This window comes from Podarcis cretensis (genome assembly GCF_951804945.1).
Source record: "Podarcis cretensis genome assembly, chromosome: 15".
NCBI classification, from domain to species: domain Eukaryota; kingdom Metazoa; phylum Chordata; class Lepidosauria; order Squamata; family Lacertidae; genus Podarcis; species Podarcis cretensis.
The window spans coordinates 30,963,599-30,980,671 of NC_137185.1; the positions used below are offsets into that span (position 1 = coordinate 30,963,599).

The 17,073-nt window shown below is 42.6% G+C and overlaps 1 protein-coding gene across 3 annotated transcripts in view; it reads left to right on the plus strand.

The window, feature by feature from the left end:
- Positions 1–251: 251 nt before the first annotated feature.
- The window catches only part of KIRREL3 (kirre like nephrin family adhesion molecule 3), a 761,094-nt gene continuing 744,272 nt past the window's right edge, over positions 252–17,073 (plus strand). For 2 of the 3 annotated variants that reach the window (XM_079955017.1, XM_079955019.1), the window contains exons 1-2: positions 252–342; positions 5,672–6,135. In XM_079955017.1, coding sequence (XP_079811143.1) covers positions 6,081–6,135 — 55 coding nt within the window. In that variant the 5' untranslated portion in view covers positions 252–342; positions 5,672–6,080. Of the gene's footprint in view, positions 343–5,371; positions 6,136–17,073 lie in introns of those variants that run through there. The other variant, XM_079955018.1, reaches the window with a different exon arrangement.

Here is a 17,073-nt window from a genome sequence, read left to right on the forward strand (position 1 = left end):
TACACTATAATCTTTAAGATTATAGAAGGGAATCTTTCACAAAGGCCGTCAGTCTATCACACACCCAGCAGGATTCCCCCATTCTCTCATAAGCCCTGTCTGCCGAATTGTCTGCCGCTCAGAGGGAGGAGCAAGGAAATTAAGGTTGCCACCTGCATCTTTGTGACAATGCTCCTATGTCCTGAACTGCTGTACTAAAACCAAAAAAGGAACAGCCTTGGGTGGTTGTTTCCCCCAACGCCACTGGTCTAGGCATTAAACAGAGGAACTTCATTTTTGTTAGATTGTAAATACATGGAAATGACGGGATGACAAGAAGGTTGTCCAGCAACAGGAAAACAAGTAAGTGGAAGGGGAAATTGTTTCACTTTCTTGATGCATCATTGGGCCATCTTTGTGTCTGTGGATCCCACAAAGAAAAAGCCAGGAAGTGCATTTTTTTCAAAAATCTGTTCCAACTTCCTGGCTGAGGCATACTATAAATATAGGGCACATTTAAAGCACATGACTTCGCCACAGAATCTTGACTACTGTAGTTTGCTGAGGGTACTGGGACTTGCATCTCTGTGAGAGGTAAACTACTGTTTCCATGATTCTTTGGGAAGTCATGTGCTTTAAATGTACTGCATGTACTCAGCCCCATAACGGGGATGGGGAAGCTGTGGCTCTGCAGCTGTTGTTAGACCACCACTTCCATCATCCCTGACCATTGGCCATGCTGCCTGGGGCTGGTGAGAGTTGGAGTCAGACAACCTTTAGAGAGTCATAAATTCCCCTTCTCTGCTCTGCACTATTATATGGGGGGAAAACATACCCATCAGCTTTTTCCTTGTCACAAATACAATGTAGTGCATTTTTTAAAAAATCATTGACCCTCCCCTTTCTTAACCTGCAGCAACCATCACCAGCCTTCCATATAATTTGGACTACAACTCCTATCAGTACTGGCCAGCACAGCTGTAGTCTTAAACATCTGGGGGAACCAGGTTAGCAAAGCCCTCTAGAATTAGGGCTGACCCACAAAAACAATTCCCAACCAAGCACTCCCTGATTAAGAACATAAAGTTAATAACTTCTCCCTGTGTTCTTTTTTATATATAAAGCCACGCTATATTAACCGTATACATTTATGTTGATTATAAAAAGTCATTTTCCAAATTGATTTTTTGTCTGAGGAGATTTAAGTGTCTGCAAGAAAAGAACAGGCTGATTTATAATCTACAAGATGCCGAGGTGTAGGGATTAGCACACACATCAGACAGAAATGTGACCTTTACTGTTTGACAAAACCCTACTCCTCAAAACACAAATAAAATAAAATAGATAACTGCTTCTTTCCATATGTCAAACCAGGAACCCTTAAATCAAGGGATCTTGTGGCCCTGCAGATGGTGTTGGTCTCTAGCACACAACATCCTTGATCCTGACCATTGCTCATGCTAGCTAAAGAGGACAGGAGCTGAATTCAGGCAACCTCTGGAAGTTCACCATCCCTGCCTTAACTCAAAGTGGTTACTCTCTGGGTTAAATATTTTGCCCCTGCACAATTTGTGACTACGGCATTGGCAGTCATCTAATTGTGGAAATCTTAACTGATTTACTGCATGGCTTTTAGTCAATTAACTATTTAATTAAAATTTGCATGCAAGGAAAACACCTGATCTAAAGCAGGAGTGGCCATCCAGATGCTGGATTCCAACTCCCAACATACCCCTCACCAGGGCTGGATTTACGTATAAGCTAAACAAGCTATAGCTTAGGGCTCCACTCTCTTGGGGGTTCCCCAAAAATAATTAAAGGAAAGAAACCTGGATGCACATTTCCAAAATATAAGATAAAAAACAAATAAAATAGCTTTAGATACCTATTAGGTCCATAAATTACCATATAGCATATATTCAACACAAAAAAATGTGTTGAATATAGCATATATTCAACACAAAAAAGTGACAATTTGTTGTTGACAAAGGACAGCTGGACATATAAAGGGCCCCATTACCTCCAGTAGCTTAGGACCTCATCAAACCTAAATCCGGCCCTGCTAGTCACCATGGCCAATAGTCAGGAAGTTGGTGTCCAAGGCACTAGGTTGACTATCACTGATCTAAAGCACACTCTCTCTCTCTGTCTCTGTCTCTGTCTCTGTCTCTGTCTCTCTCTCTCTCACACACACACACACACCATCCTTTGTGCTGATGCACGTTCATCAAGTATCCTTAGGAGACTCATCCTGTTCTGCATGGGGTAGAAAGCGGAATACATATTTTAAGTTCATGCTCATTAGGTGTTTGGTTTTTTGTTAAAGTTGCTTCTAGTATACAAATTATTCCTTTTAAAAAAAATCAGCCCAGTTAATTTTTTATCTGATCAATAGATTTTATAATTGCTTAATCTAACTAGTTACTTGATTAAGCATTGCACCACCAGCCATATACTGTGGCCTCTCATATGCTTTTGAAATCCATTTTCCTCCAGTCCTTGGCACACATAAAATTCAGGAGGTTGCTAGGTAGATTTTGTGGACTGGCCTAGATGGCAGATGGCATTCATTCTGACACGTCACAAATTGTGAAGGTCTGCTTTAAGGTTACATGAGAACTATGAACATCAGAAGTAATCTTATGTCAAGTCCATCCAGCTCAGTATTGTCTACTGGCTTGCAGCGGGTTTCTAGGGTTTCAGATGTGAGTCCTCCTGAACCTTACCTGGAGATGATGGGGACTGAACCTGGGACGACCTGCATGCCAAACATGGGATCTACCACAAGGCCTTTCCCCTTTCCCTGATGGATTTTGTTTTGTTATGGCAACATTGTAGTAAGAAAACCTGCAGTGGCTGGTGAAATATCTATTAACATTATATTAGCCTTCACCAATCCGGTGCCTCTCCCCCACCACCCGACATTTTGGACTGCAACTGCCATCAGCCCCATGCTGGTTAGAGTTGATGTGAGTTGTAGTCTAAAACATCTGGAGGGCAAAGGCTGCAGTACATGAAACAGGAGCTCAGTTGGGTCTAGACTGAACAACTCTACTCCACAGGATCTCTCCTAATAACAACCACACACATACTGAATTATAAGAAATTGCATCTAGTGAAGATATATATATATTCCCAGCAGCTTTCCTACAACTCAGAAATTGCTTTCCTGTGGAAGCTCATCTGAGTATATTTCGGAAATAATGGGTTTTTTTTGTGTTTTTTAAGGACATTATTTCAGTTTTCACTTACGACTGCCAGTAGAAACAATAAAGAGAAAGGGATAAATGAGGACAAGGATTACATAAAACCTTATGTGAAAAAAAATCAAATAATAATTATTTTGTTTTGAAAAACACTCTTCATTTAACAATAAGATTTCAACTCAGGTGTCAAGACTCGCTTAAGAAATCAGAACAAGCAGTACTTATATAACCATCCATATACCCTGCATAATAACAGAGAACTCCCCTAATAAGTGAACAAATTATTATTTTGCTAAACAAAATTAATAAGTTTAGGATTTAAGTTCTGATAGTATAAAAACAATAACCAATAAAATAGAAAAAAATACAGGGTGTGTACCTACCATCTACTCTCCCCCCACTCTGCCACCAAGTACTCCTATGTGTGCTAGCTTGTTCCATGGGAGGTCAGAAATTCAACGGGTAAATCTTTTTATGGCATTGAAATGCCAGGATAGTGGTTAACATTATCTGTTGATTTTTTTCATCTAGTAGAGCACCTGAGATCTAGTTTTTTGTTGTTGTTTTTTTAAAAAAAAGACAGGGAGAAGCTGACAACCATACAGCCAGTAGGGCTTTGAAGGCTGGGACAAGAGTAAAATCTGATTCAGTTCACATTTAAAAGTGAACCTACCTAATTTGCAGTTTCTGAAACTACACACAAACCAAAATGCAGCCATCATTTGGAATTCTCGCTTCTCTGAATTTTACACCACAGTTATCCAGCTAAGTAATGTGTGCAAAAATGCACGTACCAGGGTAAAATGTGCATTAAAATACTGTTACAAACATTATTCTGTGTATTTTATAGTTTATTGAAAACAACATCCACAAGGCATTATATTTAGGGGTGGGGGAACTGCTTTGCAAAAATGTGTATATTAGGCAGAATTGCATACAAAAATGTGTTCATTAGGAGAAATTCATGTTAGAATGCTGAATGAATTTTCATGAGGACTTAAAAAAATAATCTTAACTAGTGTGGAATTGTGAAGAAGTGAACCCTAAGATTGGAAAAACGAGAGACACAGAAATTGCCCAGGGAGCTTGAGCTCCAGGACCTCTTTCTCTTGTCGTTTTTTTAGTTAAAATGCTGCTGCTGCTGTTACATTTTCAGGAGGACTTTTAAAAAAGTATATGCAAGCGTCTGCTAGGGGCCTGTGCCTTAAGCCCTTTAAATACCTCACAATAACTTTTCAGACAGCTTCCCCCCCCCCCTCCTCCTCGGCAGCACTGCTTTCCAGGAAAGGTAATCTTCAAGAGCTCAGGTGTTAGTCTCAAGAGTAATCAAGCAGGTTATTCACCTGCCACCCTTTCCAAGAACTTGCGGCATTAAGGGACTGTAGCGCTTTGCGCTCTTGATAGCTGTTTCATTTTGAAGTCTTTCCCTTTACAACCGGAGAAAAGAGAACTTCGCTTAAAAGCAAGTAAGGAGGCTTCTTTACAATGCAGGCTTATTTTACTCAGTCGCAACTATCAACCATCCTTTCCCTCTGTTTCCTGCCTGGGATCCAAACTGTAGCTCAGGAGGACAGCCAGCTTCTTTACTGGCGCGTGCTCTTCTGCTTCTTAGAACCATCTTGCATTCTATATGGAGGGAGCGAAGTTGCACCTGCTAAAACATCCTCTCTCTGTTGAGCGGTTCTGAAAGGCATAGGGGCCCCCGGCATTTGAGCCACCGTTCCCTGTCCAACCTTATAAGTACATGCATGCTTCGAGTTTTCCGTAGAAATTACTTTCCAGTATGTGTGCTCAGGATCGGAATCTCCGGGTCTCTTTTCTTTTGTACTGCGTGTCTATGCGCTTACTTGCGAGTAAGTTCCAATTGGGCTCTCTGTGGAACTTTCTTCAGCGTAAACCGTGCATTAGATCGGCACGGCAAGGCTGCCATCCGAAGCATATATACCTGGCAGCAAGTCTCATCGAAATCTATGGGACTTAGTTTCCAGAGCAAATAAATACATGCATCGGATCGGGCTGCAAGATTCCCTTTCAAAAGCGGGCAGGAGGGGGGAGAGATGTTAATTTCATTCCTGTAGAAGAGGAGCCTTCCTACCAACCCTTTACAGCTGCAATTCTATGCCCACTTACTAGAGAGTAAGTCCATTGACCGCAGTGGGTTTACTTCTGAGAAAGCACGCCTGGAATAGTCGCGTAAGGGCCGTTTCCTCAGAAGTAAACTCCAGTGTTTTCCGCGCCAGGTTCTCTCCGGCAGGTGTGCGGGTGGCACAGGCCGGCTTCCCTGAGCTTGGAGATTCATTGAATTCAGAAGGGGTTTGCTTCTTCTGAGCAAAACATGCCCAGGGATCGGGCTGTCTCAGGCTGGACTAACAACAACGGCAAAAATATTACTTGAACTTGCAATAATAGCAGCACAGATTTTGTAAAGGGGAACGAGGCGAAAGAGGAAGGGGGAGAGAATAACCCCACCGCCCTCCTTCTCTCAGGTTGCTCGCAAGTCGTTCCTCTTTAAAGACTACTCCAGTCGGCGTGTCAGTCAGTCCAGGCAGCGGCTGTGGGAGGAGCTCCTCGGGAGGAGGCTGGCGAGGCTGAGAGAGCCAGGGAATGGAGCGGAGAAGAGCGCGTACATGAGCGAAGAGGAGGTAGGCGCCGGGAGAGCGAGCGAGGCTGAGCAACTAAACTCCATCTCCGCCTTAGCAGCAGAAGCAAGAGCCGCCGCCGCCGCCGCCGCCGCTATTGCTGCCAACCCAGCGGACGCTTCGCCGGTGTGTAGGAAGACGGCTCCGGCAAGAGGAGAAGGCAGGCGAGAGCATCGGGAGGCAGATACAGCTAGCCCCCGAAACTGCTTAAGCGCGCAAGTTCGTCTCTCTTATTTCCCCGCCGAACTCTTAAGGAATGAAAGCTTTTCAGACAGATCTCGTCCTCCTCTGCTTCTTCCTCTTCAGTCAAGGTAGGACCCATCTATATATGTTTCTTTCTCTTTCTCTCTCTCTATTTCTTTTTAACTTTCCAGGTGGGTTGGGGATGATGGTGGTGGTGATGAAGGCATTTGCGGCCAATGTGTCTCTCGCAGCTGGGCAAAAGGAGGAGGAGGAAGGAACTCCGATGACTTTTGTTTTTGGAGCTGGTTTCCTCATCCCCCTGCTATTCCTCTCCAGCCCCCAACCGCCGCTTCTTCTTGGCGTATCGCTGTTTCAGTTGGAAGTGAAGGGTTTAAACAGCTGGTGTATGTTTTTTGTAAATCTACCCCCACCAAAAAGAAAAACGGGGGGATGGACGGGCGGAATGAGTTTGCTATTGTTATGCTTCAGCTACTGTTCGGGAGGGGAGATCTTGGCGTGTATTTATTATTATTATTATTAAAAAAGCTTCCAAATGTTTCTGTTCCTCCATATATAGCCAAACCAGGAGGGGGTGCTTTTTTTTGGCTTCTGGGGAGTAGGACTGAAGAGGAGGTGATGATGAGTTTTTAAAATGATGATGATGAGAGGATGATAGGCAGTCCGAGCCTGTACGCGTTTACTCGGAAGTAAGTGCTGCTTAGACCCTCCCAGCAAGCGTGCATAGCGGCGCAGCGGGAAGGTGCGTTACTATTCTCTCTTAGGCATTAGTAATTATAGTCTCCTGATTGTTTCTGTTCAGATATCTGTGTCCATTGGACACATAAAGGCTGCACACAGAACAGTCGTGCGTTTTTTCATGGGGTGTCACGTTGACTTGAATTTGACTTGTCTGCTTCTACAGGAGAGGGAGCAGTAGGTACACCCAGTGAGATGATTTGGGTTTGAAGTCCATTATGTCCTACGTTGAAACACTGTGCAGACAACTGATGGACAGATGCTTTTTTCCTTTAGGGTCACCTACATGCATTGCATCTTTCCAGCAACTGTTCCTGCATTTTTATAGATGTCTGGAGAATAGACCCATAAATTATTCTGGTTTATTATAATGTTGTTCATGGCTGCGGGCAAAAGCACTCACCTGTGGAATAAGGGGAGTGAGGATAACTCAGCTTTCCATGTGCCCTGGAAACACCCACCATCACCTTGTGCCAAAGCTGAGTGCCATCTGTGTTTTGCTCACCCACCATCCCAGCATAGCTCTTGGGGACCAGTGTGTGTGCTTTGTTTTTCAAACTGAACACAACAGGTCCATCTGTTGATTAAATTAAGAAGAAAAGTTAGTGCTTTGGTGCTTAATCAAGAAATTGCTTTTGTACCCCATCACATTCTCTTTTTCTGAAAGCATGAGACTGTGCAGCTATCAGTTTGTTTACAACTGCTCTAGTTTTGCTGCCTATGTTGTATCATAGTGCCTTTTCTCCATGCTGCTTCTCTTGCACTTAAAACAAAGAATTACTAAATTGATAAGCCCGCACCAAAGCTGATGCTTTCTATGTAGTGGAGATTCAGGTTCTTTTGCAATATAGAACTCTTCCCCCCTCCTTTAAAAGAACTAGCAGTTTCCCTTCATACCCTTAGGTACCACTGGGAATGGATATGTAGGGGAGACTGGAAGTTTGAGTTTCTTTTTTCCACCTTATTTCTTCTTCTTTTTAAAAAAAGGTGATGCTCTGTTAAAATAAAGATGATGGTATTTAAAAGCAGCTGCTTTGTTCAGCATGGTTGGATACGATTCTCCTGTCCAGTGTGCCTCTGATAGCTCCTTAGTGTTTGGCGAGGTGATGGCAAAGTCTCTTTATCTCAGAGCTGCTGCTGCTGCTCCTTCCTGTAGAAGAACCTAATTTCATTGGTGTGCAGCTAGGCTTGATGGCATGAAACTGGGTTACTAGCCCACTGGAGTGCAGCTGGCTTCAATACAATTATTACATCACTGCTTAGATCAGCTTGGTGGCTAATACCAAGCCGGCACTTGAAGCCTACTTTAAAGGAGTTAGTGGGGCGAGATGTGTTCAGACAGCTTTCTCCTTTCAGCTGCTGCATACAGTTCCTACTGATGTTCATATTGACTTCTGTCCATAAGTAGATGTGTACTACATAAAGGTACTATGTTTCAACACTTAGGTGGTGATGAAAATATGGATGTAATTTTCTCCTCTTACTTGCCTTGCATTATGAAGTGACTGCCACAATGTCACAACAATGGCACTTCAGTTGTTTGGTGTCCTGCTCAAACTATATGTGGCTTTTTGTGAGTCCTGTGGGATCTTGTTAGAATTTCAGAGCTCTCGATTAGCAAATTGCTTGGAAACAAGTAAGTTTCTAGTCCTTGTAGCTATATGACAAGCTCCTAAAGTCTTGTCCCATGTGAAGATCATCCAGTATCTTGCTGGCAAACACACCACACACACACACACACACAGCAGCTTGCTTCAAGAGTATGCAATTCAATGTTTGAGAGTCTGGCCTGAAGCCAAATAGGTTTCCCTTCAGATCTGCAAGGAACTATTGTGTGCACAGAAGAGATGTGGATAGAAGTACAATATGCAAAATGTAGTGGAGGTTCTTTATGTAGGTGTTTGAGAGGTCTGCATGATGGCTATCCTGTAGGCTATCCTTACACTTGGTCAAAGGAATGCACCTGTTCATTTCTTTGCATTTGTGGGATGTTACGCTAGGAGAGAGAGTATGTCTGGTGTTTATGTGGGGGAGAAACTTGGCACATAGCCCCGACCCATATTGTGGGAGTCTCTAGTCCTTTATTATTATAATTGCTTCCTAAGCATGTTATACTTTTGTGCATTCTCAGCTCTGGCTAAACAGGTATCGGTTTGACCTGTCTCAGCTGGCGTTTCACTATGTAAAGTGCAGCTACCTTTTTGGAGAAGAGCCTGCTAATACATTTCTGCTTCCCCGCCGAGCCTTTTTAAAGCCTCTTAGCAGAATAATTTTCAGACATGCTCTTCAAAGCCAGATTTCAATCGTATCTACAACATGTAAATGTCCAATGGCAAATCCACTGTGCCAACTTCCTGGTCTCACTGCCTTTCCCCCCTGTGCCTATGGTCTTAAGAGAGGTTATGAAATAATTAAGGATATGATCTCTAAAGACTCAGATTTAAAATGTACTGTTGTGAACAGTTGGGCTCTGGCTTCTCTTAAGATGGCACAGGGAAAGAAACCTCTTCTCTGTGACTTTCTGTGGCGTGTTGGGAGGTGGGGTTCTTGTCTCTGTAGTTGGCAATGAGAAAACCAGGTCCTGGCTCAGAAATTTGACAGCTGCCAGTGTTGCGTATATTTGGTCTCTGTGTGTTCCTCCCTCCTTTCCTGCTGGTTGTTTTTCCTTGTGCTGCTGCTTTCCCTAAGCTGTCAGGGCTATAGTGCTTCACAAAAACTGGTATAATGTCACAAGGCAATTTACCTCCTGCTAGCAAGAGGCATCAACCGTGTGCCTTGGTGGAAAGAGAAGTGACCCTGTCATAGAAAAAAGCTTGAAGTTCTTGTTTGTGTATGTGTGTGTTTGCTGTAGGGTCGTCCCCCCCCCCATTGCCCTCTTATTTATCTCATTCTCATTCCTTGGTATGAAAGTATTTTTAGGATGGAAACAACAAAAACAGAGAGGCCCCCTGCCGTCTGTCAGATCTGGAGTGTGGTGACGTCCGGTCACAGCTGAACTACATCCTCCTTGTGCCCTTGAGTAGAACTTTGCTGTCACACACACAGGGAGCCCCTGGCACTGCTGTGGTTGATCCTTTGGGGGGTTTTCTTCTGTGACTCATGACTCTAACTCTGATAAAATGAGCATACTTGGGGGAGGGGGCATGGGTTAGCATTTTTCCAGTTCCACTTGAACACCAGAGAAAACAACAACCATATATTGAGAGTTGGTGGCATGGAGGTCTAAATCACACCAGGTTGCAAAACAAAGGAATTCATATAGGCATAGGTACATCACGTTCATGTCAGATATTATAGACTGTGGTTTACCATAAGGACCTCATTATAGGTCTGTTTCAGTGGTGTCTCCAGGTTTTGGAAGCCTACCACCCTGGGTGGGTTTGGAAACCTACCACCTCCTCCCTGCTGTTGTCTCTGCCTATTCCAGAGGTAGCCATTGTCATGCCCTCCAGATGATGATAGGCTCCTAACGCCCATCATCCTCAGAGAGCATGGCCAATGGTCAGGGATGATGGGAATTACAGTCTAACAATAGGTGCACTAAATATTCCTAGCTTATTCATTTGTCATATCTCTTGGGGCCAATCTCCACAGGGGGAGAGGGCAGGGGAGCAAAGTTTCCTGTTGCTTGCTCCTGCCACCATTCACCTTTGAAGATTTAAGAATCCCCAAAGGACAAAGGAATGGTCTACTAAGCAACTGATCAGGGATCAGGATGGAAGAAAGAGCCACTTCTCACAAGAACTGTGATACATGCCCTTTTGTTTCTCTATAAGTTGGAGTGGAGAATGGCCATTCAATTAAGCTCTGATTATTCAGGACTTAAAGCCTACATTAAGAGCCTGATGTTTCTTAGGACTTTATTGATAATGCTGAAGTGGAGCTAGGACCATCAGTGTTACAGAGTTCTTATTCCTTAGCTGTCTTTGTGTTTGATACTTGGTGAGGAGGGTGTTTCAGGTCTTATAAAGTATTTTCTTTTAGTCCTTAATGGAAGATGTGCTTCCAGAAGGAATCAAATCCCCAGCGCAAAAGAGGGGATTCATTTTCGCAGTATCTGCATACTTACATCAAGTCACAGTAAGTGTAACTAAATCAAAGAGACAATGTTTTGACCCTTTTCCAGGTTTTCATATGGGAAAACTCCAGTCTCCTGTGTAGGGGAAAGTTCTAAGAATTGCAGGATAGGGGTTACATGTATGTACTGAGCATAAAAGAGTTCAAAAAGAGAAGTGATGCTAATGCTTCTCACCCCCCAACCCCCATAACTTCATGGCCATCAATTTTTGCTGCATGTACTGTGTTACTACAATGGAATTTCCTACAGCAAATACATGAAAGAGTGAATTGCAGCCCTGATTTAGATACATTGTCATACTAAGTACTTGGCATGCATGGGTTAGGTACACTTGCAGCAAGCTGTAGTTACCATGCAAAATTCCAGATTGCTCCTAAGAAGCTAATGCTCTTGCAGGGCAGGCAGATGACAGAGTTAGGAAAAGGTATTTTGCATAAGACAGTGTACTGCTTTGCCCTGTCTAGCTTTAAAGTACTCTGTTAACAGGGTATACAATATGCAGAAGTCGACTTTTCTTTCCCTTTTCGTGAGATGTACTTCAGAAAAGAAGAACTTCTGAAGTGCAATCCTTCTTGACATACTTACATTGAGCTACTGCTGCTTCATTCTTAAACCCATTCCTAAACCCATGGAAGTAAATGCCATTTATTTTGGTGGAACTTACTTCCCCTTTAATTTCTTCTTGGAAGAATTCATTAATTAAAGGAAGAATCTTCATGGAATCATATCTGCTGCTTTTGTGCATCTGATTCTTTGCAAACTGGGCTATGCCTTTAATTCAGACTGTTCCAGGTCTTCTGCCTTGTCTGGTACTGGAGACAACTTGATAGCACACAGTGCAAATAAAGGGGAGAGACTTGTTCACTGGTGCAATGAGGTGAAACAAAGTTAACTTTTGAGCTTTTTAAACAAACCAATAACTGATCAAATTTGAGGACACTTGTAGCAATACACCAGCTTATTCCTGGTACATTTGCTGATAGCCTTAAATGTAAACTTGCAATATTCCTTTGAGCATGGTTGGCATCAGCATTTGACATCCTTGGGCACCTGCCAGTGCTTTGGTTCCCTGCCTTTGGGGCCCCACGCTTGATACCTCACTTTGCAGCAGGGGACCTATTTTTCTGACCTAGTCACCACTTTAATGTTCACAATGTCCCTGGTATTGTGAGGAAATAAGCTGCCCTGTAAGCCTATTACTGTCCTTATTATTTACATTTATATACTTCTTTTCATTGAAAAATCAACAACCCATAACAACTACAGGGCATAAAATACAATTACAGAATTCAACAGCAACTCACTAAAACTTTTCAACAGGGATGGGAAACTTACTCCCTCAGAAGAGGGTTACATTCCTTTCTGGCCAACCTTCCAAGATCCAAACATCAGACATAGGTGGAGCCTGAGGCAAAATTGGGTGGAGCAATGAATGGGGAGGGGAAGCTTTTGTACACTAGGCTAGTTTCTACACATACTCAGACACCCCTGTCTTTCCTCCATCCATGCATCAAAGAGGCATTTTTGGATTTCAAGGACGCATCCCAGACAGGCAAAAAACACTCAAGAAGGGTGTGAAGCAGAGGTAATAGGGGTTGTGGTTGAGGGTAGTGGCCCAGGGAGAGTCCTGAGGACCAGCCAGAGAGGTTTGGAGGGCTGCTTTTGGCCCAAGGGCCTGTGGATCCCAATCCTTGCCCTATAGTACAATACTGCAGGAAATACGAAGCTAGGGATCACTTACAAGGAGAGGGGTGGCACCAGCTATTTTCTCACCTCCACCCCAAGGCTGAAATCCACCTTGCTCTTGAGCTCTCTTAAGAAATCTTAAACAGAACGTTGGAAGATCTCCACAAAACTGTTAATTTCCCCCTTTGAACCCATAGGTGGGCTTTTCCTTGTGTTTGTGCGATTGGCGACAGTGCAACCTTCCCCCTGCTGCCTCTTATATTGTGAGGTGCATTCTTTAACATGATTCCCCTCCTTCCATTACCCTCTTCTGCAACTTAATGCTAACATTTTCAGTTCTCTAAAGCAGTGTTTCCCAACCTTTGGCCTCTAGCTGTTTTTGGACTACAACTCCCATCATCCCTAGCTAGCAAGACCCAGTGGTCAGGGATGATGGGAATTGTAGTCCATAAACAGCTGGAGACCAAAGGTCGGGAAACACTGCTCTAAAGAACCAAAGAGGAAGCAAACGTTGATCCAGTATGGTTGTGCCCCTGGAGAGCAGAGACCTCCCAGGTCCTCCTTATATACCTAAAAATGTTAACATCCCTTCTGCTTGGTCAATGACTCCTTGAGAGGCTGTTGTAATGTGTCAGAACATGTCACACAGGTCTTTACATTCCCACCTAGATGCATGGTGTCCGTGCACATTCAGCAGCTGGGGCTATGGAGGTGGACTAATTGACTACAATTGTACTAACCAGCTCTTTGGATTGATGTTGGCAGCCAATTCCAGCAATTAACTCTGTATGTACTGAGGCTTGTCTTCTGAGTGTTCTAAGGGTTTATCACATTTCTCATGGAAGCAACCACAGGTTTGCCATGCACATGCATTTACCAAGGAGTTGCCTGCACCTCTTTGTGCTGAACAACATGTTTGCCACATTTGCCCTTTACTTTGCTGTGCTTTAGAAGTTTTAAACATTTGATGCAGCCGCCAGTTCCCTTTCTGTCTAAAACTTTCTGACATGTGTTAAATGTCTGCTGTGAGATCACACTTGCTAGGTTCTCATGTGAGAAGGTATTTTCCCCATTAAGTACAATCTTCCAGTTAAATACTTTTAGCAGTGCTTTTTTCCAGGGGTACTGCAGGGGTACCTGCACCTTTCTTCTTCTTCTTCTTCAGATGTTAAAAGTGTGTCACTTACTGTAACAACTTCATGGTGAGTACCGGCACCTTTCTTTCCTTAAAAAATGCACTGCTTTTAAGGCATTATTGTTCCCGAGTTGCTGAATAGCTTGCATTAATGTTAATGAATGGAATCTATGTTAATGATTTCAGAAATAAGTATTAATATGGTTTCCCCTTACTTAATTGCTTTAGTAGAGTTCATCACTCTCCAACAAATACACTATACATATGTGTGGTTTGGGTTTTTTTGCATAGGACAAAGTCTCTACCCATTTCTAACACCAAAAGACATCCCCCTCTTGTTTTGTTTTAGAAGTGAAACTCATGACTACTCATTGAAATACTGTAGTGTGTACAGACTTTAATCTTGTAGTTCGGCCTTTCCCCAACTGGTGCCCTGCAGATGTTTTGAAAGATAGTTCCCACCATCCCTGGTGGCCAGTTATGTTAGCCAAGGTTGATAAGAATGGAAGTCCAACAACATCTAGAGGGCACCCAAGTAGAGAAGATTGTTGTACAATGTACTAGAATCAACATATGCTGAAGTTCCATGTTTTCTATCTATTACCCTATTCACATGATTATCGAAGTGTGTAGCAGTGAAAGGCAAAATATTTTGCAAGTTGGTTCTAAGTTTTGACTAGTAAGTTCTGTGCCATGCACAGGATTCATCTTCTAAAAAGCCGACATGAATACTCAGCAAGCAGTTGTTGCATGTGATGCTTCAAAAGCAGCACTTGATGGTAGATGAACACAATCCGCTCATTGTGGGCTGGTAGCCAACATGCACAGGTTTTCCCACTGTCCCCAATCCCACCCCCTGTGGCTATTCTATGCTTGGTGGGGCACGTTAATATGCACTGAATAAGAGAATGGAGGAAGAAATTAATGGTGTGATGTAAATCTCTTTGGTAAATTTAAACATGAGTACATTCACTGTAGTTATGTACACATCATGATGTTGATACTGCTGTTATTGGAGGCATGGTTAAAACGATAATGCAGTCTACTCAGATTTGCATTGTTGTATTCCCCCAAAACATTTTTAGGCCCAGCCACACTGACTTAATTATAGTACCTCCATCCTAGTGAAAATTGAGTGTAATCTATAAGAAGTGAGAGTTAAATTCTCTGTATCTTGATAAAATATTTGATTCTTTAAATGGAATGGCTATAATTTTGTAGTCTAGATACAACCATTTTTGCCACCTTTGTTTAGCACACCCCCTCCTCCCATGTTAGCTTTTTGAGGTACTGATTAACTTTGATTGCAAGCAAGGAAATTGGACTTTCTCTCTCCATTCTTGAAGAAAAGGAAAAAGAGTATATCTAAGTACTAATACTACCATTTCCCTCTTGTGTTATTACTGGCCCTAACTGCATCATCTTCCTTAAACTTCACTGTGATGTGAACAATGATTAACTCACAGCCATGTGTGATTGAACACTTGTGCTGAAGAAAAACTAGTGACCATTTGCTTACTTGGCATTGGGTAAACAACAGGGTTGATCTACAAACTTTCACCCTGCTGCCTTACAGAAAGCCTTAAAATTGCAGGGGTCCTATCTCCTTGAACAGAAGATCCAATCCAGCTCCATGCACATTCAGCAGTTGGGGCTGTGATGTTATTTGTCTTGATGTGGTGGCCAAACCCAGTCATCTGCTTCCCATTCCAAATTGCCAGTCAGTAGTATTGCAAGTATTTGCCAGGCTGTGCATATATAGCTTTGGCTGCCACATCTTGCTGGGAACCTTATTTGTGCACATGATTTTGTCCAAGTTTAAGAAATGCATGCTAATCCTTCTTCCATGTACAGATGATTCTCCAAGCCCATTCCCTCCCCACATGCTCCAAGGAAATAGAAAGCATGTTACATTTCATAAAATCTATTGAGCTCCACCACCCTGCCCTACTATGGAGAGCTGGCTACTTCTCACTGATTGTCTTTTGCTGTTGTTCTCTAAAAAGAAATAAAAATGAAGAGCCTTGATTATTTTTTCTACCACAGACTCTTTCCAAATATATTCTATGGCACAAATGAGAACATAGACTATATACTGCCAGGAGTCAGTAAATGTCAATAATGGCTAAGTGTTTCCTTTATATCACAGCGATTTAGCATAAGCTTCTTGGAAACAAATGTCTTCCATAACTGTGCAATATTTAAGTACATAGTCAACAGTGCTATGAAGATTAAATAAATGTCAGTGCTACTTGGGTGCTCAGTAACAAGCTAGATTGACTGAACTTGCATAATGACCAGTTTGGCTGAAGCAGATCTCCTTTCAGAGGGGAGTGGGGGGAATGGGAAAGCAGTTCATTTCATGCAAGGGAAAGCAGTTCATTTCATGCAATCTTCTCCAGGTTAATTTGTATGGATTATCATGTTTGGATCTATACATTAGGAGATAACTCTAGAACAGCCTTTCCCAACCTGGTGCCTTCTATTATTATTATTATTATTATTATTATTATTATTACTACTACTACTATCATTATTATTATTATTATTATTATTATTATTTTATTTTCTTACAACTCCCACCATCCCTATCCATGGAGGATGCTGGCTAGGACTTATGGGAGTTGTAGTCCAACAGCATCTGCAATGCACAGGGTTGGGGATGTTTGCTCTAGAACAGCAATTGTATTTAAGCTGTCAGATGTTCATTTAGAAGAGTGGGTTGCTGCTATTAGTAGATGATGGTACTTGAGCAAGATAAGTGTGCATTCATTTGTAGTTTAAGTACTTGGACTGACAGGACAATAGTAGGTTATGTGGGTAGGACCGCCTCAGACTCCTGAAAATTTGGGAAGGAAGTTAGTAAATCATTCTGTGGGGTGGGAAAAAATATTTTAATTGGTGTTGTAGTGTTTGATGATTCCTTTTTTGGATAGCATGAAAAGTGTGGGGTAAGAAGTTGAATGCTGCTGCCATTAAACAGTGGATGGCTTAGCATATGTTGAGCTGTTTTGAAACACACACAACATAAAGGAATTGTACTGCTGGGTGGGCCAATGTGGAATGTTCTGTATGAGCATAGATAATACTTGTATCCCAGGTGAAAGGGATGATAGAGAAGATTGCTAAGTCATTCATGATTGTTTTTGGACAGAAGCCAACAGGCCTTAATGTTCTTGCATGAGTGCACAGGTGGTGTGTTTCAGAAGATGCCTATTTGCATCAAAACCTCATCAAGCTGAGCTGGAGGTGTATTTGATATCCTCTTCTATAGCAATTTCAGCATCTGGCCTATGTCTATATTTACAGCTCAGTCTGGGTGGGAGGGAAGAGGACTCAGCGCATGTCTACGGGAAGCCACTGGGCCATGAAGACAAGTGTCCTAATTCTGCAGTAGTTGATAAAACAATC